This window comes from Anopheles coustani, chromosome X, assembly GCF_943734705.1.
Source record: "Anopheles coustani chromosome X, idAnoCousDA_361_x.2, whole genome shotgun sequence".
Taxonomy (NCBI): Eukaryota; Metazoa; Arthropoda; class Insecta; order Diptera; family Culicidae; genus Anopheles; species Anopheles coustani.
Window position 1 is genome coordinate 6125052 of NC_071290.1, and position 10400 is coordinate 6135451.

At 43.9% G+C, this 10400-nt stretch overlaps 2 protein-coding genes across 3 annotated transcripts in view; both read left to right on the forward strand.

Moving 5' to 3' along the window:
• Positions 1-342, forward strand: part of LOC131269629 (neuroglian) — a 39430-nt gene extending 39088 nt beyond the window's left edge. For both annotated transcript variants that reach the window (XM_058272088.1, XM_058272089.1), the window contains exon 9: positions 204-342. The gene's annotated coding sequence lies outside the window, so the exon portion shown is untranslated. The remainder of the gene's footprint in view (positions 1-203) is intronic.
• A 6607-nt stretch (positions 343-6949) lies between these two features.
• On the forward strand, positions 6950-9671 carry LOC131269680 (V-type proton ATPase subunit d). Its single transcript, XM_058272166.1, has 3 exons — positions 6950-7293; positions 7813-8321; positions 8456-9671. The coding sequence occupies exons 1-3, from the start codon at positions 7173-7175 to the stop codon at positions 8870-8872; spliced, it is 1047 nt and encodes a 348-aa protein (XP_058128149.1). The 5' UTR covers positions 6950-7172; the 3' UTR covers positions 8873-9671.
• Positions 9672-10400: the final 729 nt, after the last annotated feature.

Below are 10400 nucleotides of genomic sequence, written 5' to 3' on the forward strand. Positions count from 1 at the left end.
TTGTTATGCCTTTCTCTGCAAACAGCCTCTCTGTAGACATACAAGTAGTAAAACGATAACGATTTGTCCTCTCCTGTTCTCGGAGATGCTGATACTAAATGCTGATTTTCTCCTATTCTACCATCCCTCTCTCCCGTGTCGGGGTTGAACTGGGGTTTTCCGTATGGAAACGCACCAAACCTGTTCTCCGACGGGATTTCCAGGTGGACAGTTCACGGAAGATGGCTCCTTCATTGGGCAGTACGTGCCCGGGAAGCCGCCGGTCAGTGCGCAGTCGACTCCGCAGAACCCTTCGCTGCAGGGTGCGAATGCTGGCATGGCAACGTACGTCTAAAGCTGCTCTCTGCTCTCTTTGCAACCGCCTGCGTCCCCGCCACCACTTGAGCCCGCAATCCACCTGCGCACGTCAACACCTGCGGATAACGACGCAGCATCCGACTATGGAAGCTGAGACTGCTGCGAATCCTAGCAATGGCTGCGGAAACGGGAAACGAGCTCATAGTGTCCTCGATCTTTCTCGTCGCCACCTCTACCAGGGGGATGTCAAATTATGTCTATCATAAAGAAGGAAAAGAAAAGTAGTAAGCGACACTTCAAAAGTAAAACTAATATACACAACATCCCCCCTCCCAAGAATGGAGTACGGTAGCGTTAGAAAGCTCTAGTGGTGCTTCGAAAAGGGCAGCAGGTCATGGGTGTCAGGATAATTCGTGAGGTTTCGATACCACCTCTCATAACATTGTTAGATTGGAAGCTTAGTTTGCGAACGGTCGTCAGAAATAGGGGGATGTCTGCTACGAATACTGCTAGTTCTGTTTGTTAACGAAACGTTTTTCCGCTTCATTTGTTTATTCATTTATATCCTCTCTAATTGTAAATGTTGGAATCTCAAAACGCATCCATTTTCCTCGATGAATCTGTGAATCTGTTTCACGTAGCAAAAGGTACACGAATAAATCAGAATACTGTACGCTATTTATGATATTGGAGCGTTGTAATTGCTCTCAGTTGAAAAGTGTCGCTCGGAAAAATGTTTCTCGTTGAAAAAAGGCGAGACGGAGCAGAATCTCACAACAGCATTAACGATTAAAACAAATGAAAAAGCGAAGAGAGAGGCGTTACGTGGGTGGCAGGAAGAAAGCCGACAGCTACGAAGAAAACGACCGCAATTTCTCTTCCGCGCGCAGCTCGTTGCTGGAGCTTGGCACGGAAGAGGCGACTACTCTACGGTCGTGTGATACCATTTTCCGTGTGCAGCTAAAATTGTTTTTTTTTCGGAACTTTCGACCAGTGTCGACTTTTTTAAGCTTTTGTCGCGCATGATGGGCTGACTGTCGGCTGCTGTTGCCTGTTGTCGCCCCGTTGTCGTTCTGTCAACCGGAACAGCAAACCAAGAAAGAGGGACGAATGGAAAATGAGCGCTAGAAGAGTAAGCGATAAAGGAAAGAGAGCTCGATCGAGGATGGCTCGTATAAGTTACATGGCTATATATATGTTGGAACTAGAAAAGAAAATTTTTGCGTCCATATTGTGTATGTCTGTTATGTTAACATGCTATTTTAAGTTTGCGATTTTTTTTTCCCCCTTTCACTTGCATCACTATCCCGTCAATGCTGGAAACTACACCGAGGATTCGCTGTCAACGTTTTAGAACAAACCACATAAGGGACACAAAACATAACGAAAGCGTAAGCAATCTCATCCACCCCGTAAAGGCTAATCGAAGGATACGCAAATGTAATAGCTAAATGGAAAAAATCCTCTTGAGGGAAAATCGCCGGAAAATTTTCCCGTTTTTTGTGTTTGTTTTTGCAACTTACAAAACTCCGAACCTCAACATGAATCTTCTCTTTGTGAAGTCTTATTGAAGAACTACGCCAGCACAAAATATGTTGCACACGAAAAGGGGGCGGAAAAGAGGTTAAGCGTACAAAAAAAAAGCGTTGGATAGAAAAAAAAAAAACAGAACAACAATAGGCTAGCCATGTTTGGTTGCAGCAAATTCACCGGGAAAAGGGCAAAACGCGACGTTATGTTATCTCGTTGTTCGATAGTTTTTTTTCCCACCATTAACGAACGATCTTTTATCCGTCATCACGAGTGTACTCCCTGTCTAAGCAAAAGGCAGGGAAATGTTCATTGCGAATAATCAAAAGAACTTCTATTTTATTTTAAAAATAATTTATAATAAAGCATAACCAAGAACTTTATATTTTATCATTTTCTTTTATTATATTCTGTTGTTTTCACTTGCTTGTTTTGTTCGTGCATAAGTTGTGTATGTTGTACTTTTTCATCATTTCTTTTACTTTATGAAATTATTTCACCGTGCTACGCACACGCTTTTGACAAAAACGAAACCAACACGAAGAAGAAAAAAAGGAAGCAGAAATCGAATACACAGGGTCCTAGTCCAAATATTTATTAAACAAAACCAGTATTGAAGCCGCGATAACGCGAACCCTCTGAACGTCTGATGGCGTGCAGTGGACACCGGCGTACTGTCGGATGGATGCCGTGCGTCTCGGCGTTACCATCCCAACACCCCGTCGTCGCGTTATCAGGCAAAATACCCGGTGGTTGTTGACGGCAGGCGCGACCGGTTTGCGTGTCGCTACTATTTAAAAACGGTTATACTATTGCTAATTATTATCTGTAAGAGTCTGACATGCTTTTCATTCGGCCACAATACTGCCGTATCGTTTGCTTCTTCGCCAGGGAACCAGAAAGTATTGTTGTATGTATATTTTAGCTGAACTAGTTTTAGAGATTAAGGAAAGGAATTGGGCATCTCTCCAAGTGGAATAGGGCCGATTGGTTCAAACCCAACCGACACACCGCTTTGCTTGAAAATATGAACCGGTAATGACGCCGGGCAACAGGTGTACATTTGCCGTTGATGAAAGCGGAGCTATTTAATAAGGCATTGCTTTTTATGTTCAGTACTCAGCAAAGCTAAATTGGCGCACTTCATTCAATGTAGTTCTGGTTCGATACCGCTTCTCTTGTTAGGTTTTTACGGCAATAGTGCACTTTACATACCAGCATTTTGTGAAGGCAGCCTAATGTTTCAAACAACATCAATTGAAGAAATAGTATGCTTTTGTAACATGAACCTAAATGTTAAACAAATGTGTAAAGATCACTGTTGCTGTATTTTTTAAATATCCCGCGCAAAACAAAACAAAAACATAATGCAGCTAATATGAACGGAACTGAAGGTAGACTACGGATTTCTTGTAATGTAGAACGAAAGTGCATCGTAGCAATAAGTGCAGTAGATGTTTGGCTAAAAATTGGGTAATGGAGTGGTTTTGGACAAACACGACACGACTGAAAACGCAATTAGAAGCGCCTTTCGCAAAAGGCTTAGGTAGGATGGATGGGGTAGGAGCTGGTGGAGGAAGGGTTGTTTTTCCACCGTATCTATTGGCTGCTGCCGGAATAACACGGAGGTGCCATCTTAAGGCAGTCATAGGCATATGTGATGGTATTTCGATACAATGGGGCCATTTTCTTGGAAAGTAGATGCAGGCCCGTGCATTCGGAAGGAAATGCGGAGTGACAGAGAGTGCGAGAGAGAAAGAGAATGAATAGCAGTGAATGAACGAATCCTTTCGGCATGATTATACCGTAAAATACCGTTGCTTTGGTAAAACACCTCGGCTCGTCAGTGGAAGGAATCAAACTATTACATCGTTAGGGCGAGAGCAAGTATAAGTAAGGATACAAGAAAACTAGATTTATTATAAATTGCCTTTTACCGTTTACAGCTGTGTTGCGCTATCGCTCGCAGAGTCTAGCGATACTTTCTGCTCTCATTTTTAATACAAAGGTGTGCTTTCTTTGGCAGTTATTAATTGTCGAAATTATTGTCCCCTCTGTTTTCTAGTTGTGGCCGTCGGTTTAGGCGTAAGAATATTAATTCATTTACATACACGTATAATATGAGCGAAGCGAGTCCAGGCACAGGGCATCAAACCAGCACGGAATGTTGCAAAAAAAAAGGGAGGGTTATATTAGAAGTAATTAAGGAAACACTAAGAAGATACAATGTTTAGAGTATATCGCGCAAGTGCTTTTTTATGATATATTATTGTAAATGCAATCCATTATACCACCCGAGTCCCATGGTTGACCGTTGGCTGTAAAGGGTGAATGCTTATTATTTCGCATAGTAGGTACCGCATTTGCCGGAGTTCTCTTTTCCTTTCTTCAGTCCACCATCCGTTTTCGATCGGTCCGGGGAAGCTCATTATTTTTGTCTCCAAAAACTAGTATTAAAAGCTTGAAAAAAAATCAAAGTCAATGTGCTTTCCGGCTAAGTTTTATCAACACTGTAAAATGCGGCGGCGAAGCCTGCACTACAAAAACGATGAGATGAAAGTTCAATCTCAGCCGTCTCGTAGGATACGAGTTAAATAATAAGTAGCTATATTATTGTGCAAGGCCGCAAAAGCACAAGGCGCTAGGATTCGTGTCTCTCAATTAAATGTTAGATGTTTTCCGGACGATGTGTATTGCCAGCGGAAGGTGGAGAAGAACACGTGAACACTAAACGGAATGAAGCTAAAATTGCCGAAAAAACCGTAGACAATTAAAAAGCCACTACGGTGAAAAAACTAAAATTCAATCACATCAGGATTTCTTTTAAAACGGGGCACATCTTTTTTCGCCAATCTCGAACTAACATGCGGCGTACATGATGTACTCCTATGTCTATCAAACCACCACGCTATAACTGCACATCACCATTGATTCTTCGCTATGAAGATGCTGCCGTTTTCGGTACCATAATCGATGTATAATTGTTTGGTTCTTTTTCCCATTTCGGTTTTGTTTATCATCCGTGAAGGGTTAAATTAGGCAACAGTGTGGCAGATGACGGTGAGGAAGGCAGCCTTTGGAAAATTTCGTTACAACTTTATCCAACTAATCGAAAGCTAAAGAAATGGTTAACCATGCAAAACAACGGGCCAGCGCGAAACATGAATAAAGTAATACACACGGATCAAACGAAGGCGAGTGAAGAAGGTAACAGAAAAGAGAAAAGAAGTATTTACAAATTTTTGCTAAACAGTAAACGAATTTTGACTCTTTAAAAAACAAATTAAATACACACCCACACACATTCATATATTTCAATCCATCTTAACCTGGGAAGGAAAACTATAAATCGTTTAACTTTCGATAGTATTGATGTCACGTGAAGCAAACACATTACGTTCGAGTTAATAATCATTTTGGATACCGTTCCCCTCAAAACCTACCTGCGCACTTAGCACCTAGGGGCAGAGACTGAAAGGGTTTCTGTTAGAAACACACCCGCAGATTAGAAGCAAATAGATAACCCGAACAAACCATAGCTAGTACGCAACGAAACCAATCAAATAGACCCAGTGTAGATACTAGTGAGTAGTGTAGAACTTTTTTTGTTTTATGATTCAATCAGTTTTCAGCTGAAAAGAGCAACTGGCACCGGCAGAATTGCGGCTCAATGCACTTATTCTGGAATCATTTGCCATAAAGGTGGTCCTACGCCTATTTAGAGATGTGTAATGTGAAGTAATTGGCAATTTAGATAATCCACTGGGATGATTAATGATTTCTGAAACAATCGAGCAGGATGCTGATTTGCAAGCATAGTGCATCGGGCTGCCATTCCAGTTAGTTCGCCAAAGTTTGTTCTTTTACGTAACTAGCCACAGTCTACTAGAACTAGTATGCATACTAAAACACACTAATCAAGCCCATAGAATCAAGAAAGAAGTATTTAAAACAACACTTTATTTCACAATTCCTTCGCAATTGGTTCAAACCAACAGCCAGCTCGACACTCGATGTCTTTCCGAAACGGATAAATTGTAATGATGGAGCAACATACTTTCGCACAAGGAAAGCAACAAGAAACAAAAAGCAAAAATGGCACTATTTTGTAGCTATGTACAGCTGCTGGAAGCAAGCGAAGGGATCGCTGGAAAAAAATGGAAATTTGAAGCAGAAAACACAATGTAATGAAACCCCTACTTAGGCATCTTACCGAATTCCCTTGTCGTCAAACAAACTGGGAAACTGGGGTATGCATCGAGAAACAAAACCAAACTCAAGCGTATCACGCATTACACTTCTTATGTTGCCTACATAACGGTGGAAAACAACCAGCATGGATAATGGAAATAAATTAACAAAACTTAACACTGCTGTTGTTCGTTTGTATCGTGTCAGTGGATTGAACATGAAAATACATATTTACTTTTCTTCCAGGTTTTCCGACAGGCTTTCCCATCCCCACGGGAAATTCGGCAGCTACTCCTTAAACAGCAAGAACATTCCTATTCGTACAAGGGAAATGAAATCTTAAACGTAAAAGAGATCGGTATAACATTTTCTTACATTCGTTATGTTTATCGTCTATGAAAAATTGTACATACAAAAGAGGGTGTATTTCATGTTTTCAATTTTGCAGAAATTCTGGAACCACACATGTGGGTTTAGATTTAGTAAAATGCTTTTGATAGTTTTTTTTATGGAATTGTAAAAAATCAATTCAAACGGCCGTTCCAATTGAATGCCTCAAACATCCATTGGTTTTATAGATAAATTGTATCTAAATATTTGTTGAGCTGTATTTTGTAGCGCAATGATGTAGAATTTTAATAAATTTGTTATAAATTTCCACCGAACATTTTAGAAGGTCAACTGTAGTTTGAAAATCTGCTCGAAAAGCTGCTTGAATTGCATGATAGTTCGATACTTCGGTTTACACTGGTTGGTTTAGTGCTGCACTCGTTGTGTTTGCTTGGGCCAACAATGGGCTGAGCTACCCGAGCTTGATGTATAAACGCAAAGTCAGCTGCCAAACTCTTCATGCCCGCTACCCGCTCCTGTATGCCCCGCCCAACCCCCCGACACGTCTGCGTACGAAAACGGAGTCATATGATGCGTATTAGCACTTTTTGAATGCATCAAAGATTGCTATGAGTATAGCTAGTCAGCTCGCTATCTGAACGGTCGTGTAGTGTGCTCGCAGTCAGTGTTCGCCCTCGTTCGTCGTCGCGGAAGAGAACTCAGACTCTTTGCTCGCTCGTTACCACCCATCAACCTGGTCTTCCGGAAGGACAAAAACCTCCAGCACCGATCAACGGCGAAACAACACAGCGCACAGCTACAAAATGCCAGGATACATGTTCAACATCGACGGCGGCTACCTTGAGGGCCTGTGCCGTGGCTTCAAGTGCGGCATCCTCAAGCAGGCGGACTACCTGAATCTGGTCCAGTGCGAAACGCTCGAGGGTATGTAGTCAGAGCACGGGTTGCGGTTATCAGCAATCCGGCCAACATCGTGAAACGTAAATTTGTCCCCCGAAAGCTCGCAATATGCTCAATCGTCCTTGTATAGCTCCATTTACGGTGTGTGCGAGTGTGTGCGTAGTGTACCTGCGAAGCCCTACGGCCATTTGTAGGGCCCTACGTTTATTCATGCAGTGCCGAACAGTTTGTTTTTTAATCCTTTCGGATTTAGGGAAAAGGATGTCAGCTGGACATTTGTTGACTTTAAAACTTTAAATGGCCCATGAACGGAATGAAATGGAACGAAAACAAGTACACCCTGTGACCCGCGAGTGTATGTGTGGTTGCGTAGTAGACACCGCTGATGAAGCTGAGGCTGGTCATATGACCTGACTCGTAGGGGAGAGAAAAATAAAATGATTTAATATTTTTCCAAAGCGTTTCAAACATACACTTTGCTTGGATTTTCCTTTTCCCTTTCGTTCGACGGTTAAAAACGTCTTGTTTGCGTGTTTCTTGCAGATCTGAAGCTGCACCTGCAGGGCACGGACTATGGCCAGTTTCTGGCGAACGAGCCGTCCCCGCTGGCGGTCTCGGTGATTGACGATAAGCTGCGCGAAAAGCTGGTCATCGAGTTCCAGCATATGCGTAACCACGCCGTCGAGCCGCTGTCCACCTTCCTGGACTACATCACCTACAGCTACATGATCGACAACATCATTCTGCTGATCACGGGCACTCTGCACCAGCGGCCGATCTCCGAGCTCATCCCGAAGTGCCACCCGCTCGGCAGCTTCGAGCAGATGGAGGCCATCCACGTCGCGGCCACCCCGGCCGAACTGTACAATGCCGTGCTGGTCGATACGCCGCTGGCGCCCTTCTTCGTCGACTGCATTTCCGAGCAGGATCTGGATGAGATGAACATCGAGATCATCCGTAACACGCTGTACAAGGCGTACCTGGAGGCGTTCTACGATTTCTGCAAGAACATCGGCGGCACCACCGCGGACGTGATGTGCGAAATCTTGGCGGTAGGTAGTGCGGCCCACCCCCTTTTTTCTACACGCTGGTCACGGGATCGGGCTCGGGCGATTGCTCGCGTTACCTTATCAGCTACTCACCAACACTTCTGTTTCTGTTTCTGTTTGGCTTTTCTTTGCCGCAGTTCGAGGCTGATCGACGCGCCATCATCATCACGATCAACTCGTTCGGCACCGAGCTGTCGAAGGACGACCGCGCCAAGCTGTACCCGCGCTGCGGCCGCATGAACCCGGACGGGCTGGCCGCGCTGGCACGTGCCGACGACTACGAGCAGGTTAAGGCCGTCGCCGAGTACTACGCCGAGTACGCGGCGCTCTTCGACGGCTCGGGCAACAACCCAGGCGACAAGACGCTCGAGGACAAGTTCTACGAGCACGAAGTGAAGCTGAACATGTACGGTTTCATGCAGCAGTTCCACTTCGGCGTGTTCTACTCCTACCTCAAGCTGAAGGAGCAGGAGTGCCGCAACATCGTCTGGATCGCGGAATGCGTCGCCCAGAAGCACCGGGCCAAGATTGATAATTACATTCCCATCTTCTAAGCATCGGTTTGGAGTAGCGGAGCAGGGTGCCGTTGCTGCTAGAACTTCCCTTTTTCCTCTCGTGTTCAGGTGCGGAACCGTTACACCAACAGCTAAATACACCCATTCCGTGAACAAATCAGGGAAGCGACAGTTGCACCGGCCTCCATGGAAGAGGAGCAAAACAGAACAGCACAACACTCACTTTCGCGATCCAGCCATCACACACCAGAAGGCCGCCATCCCCTCCCCCATTCGTTGCAATAAAACAACCCAACCATCAACCCCGGGCACGGTCGGAGTACCATCCGGTACTTTGACAAACGGTTCGGGTCTTCCCCAAGCCCGAACCCGCCACCGGCCAAATTTCCAGCCGAATCAATCAACGAGCAAATTTGTCGTGTAGTACAACAACCTGATGTGCAATGATTAGTAACTTTCCGGCAGGCCGACCGACATAAGAGTTTGTTTAAAATCCAGCCCGTTATGCCTTGGGATCCCTCCGACAACTCGTCATATACTTTCTTCCGTTTGTGTTAGTTTTAACTGGAGACGCCCGTTGGTGCTAAAGAACCCGTTTCGTTCCATTGTTTTTCCCGTTATGTACTTTTTTTGTTGTTCAAATGTTTTATGCTTTAGGCAAATATGCATTGCTAGTTTGTAAACGATGTGTCGCAAAATGTTGTACAGAAGATTAGAGAAAAAGAGAAAAAAAGAGTTATGTTAGGGAGCATCAGAACATGCCGAAATGCGACACTTCTATAATAAATAATAACAACTGTATTATCCTGCTGGTAAAAATAAAATCACCGTAGTTATCCCCGAACGCGTAGTGTTTTAACCATCGATAAAAGTCGGTGCTATGGCAAGCGTCTGTACAAGCACATGCCGTTAATTGTTCATTAAATAGCCTCTAGCGAACATGTGAATGTTTCGATATTTTATTCTCACTTTCAGCTGCTATATCTGCTGACCACATGAACGTGGTACGTAATCTTCCAACCCTCACGTGACGTGCTGAGTAATGGGGGATGCAGTAGGTTGTTTGTTATCTTTCCTTCCTTCTTTTCCCTAACGCCGTACCTTACAATTTGCTCTATTTCGGTTGGATTAATCTTAGAAATCTGAAAGAAAAAGGTTGAAAGGTTTATTTGATTATTTGGCAGTCCCTTTCGACCGCTTTGCGGCAAGCGACTATTCATGTAAAGAAAATCCAGCCAAGGAAAACAACTGTTTTGAATGAAAATATTTTAAAATTTACAGTTTATGACATGCTCTGGTATGGCGATTGGAGCAGTTTCGTCATGACTCTCATTTTTCATTCCATTTGCAGACGATACAAACCCATAGTAATCCATATATTCTGATAAAAACAGCATTATATTCTCCAAACATTAAAAAAGGAAAGATTCTTACTAAGATCGGCTAAAGAGGCGAGTTCGTTAATCGTTGAACCGTTTAATCGTTTCTCCAGCGGCGTGATGAATCAGCCCTGCACTTGTTTGACAGCCCAACGCTGTCAAAGACGGTTCGCGCTGTCAAGGGTAGG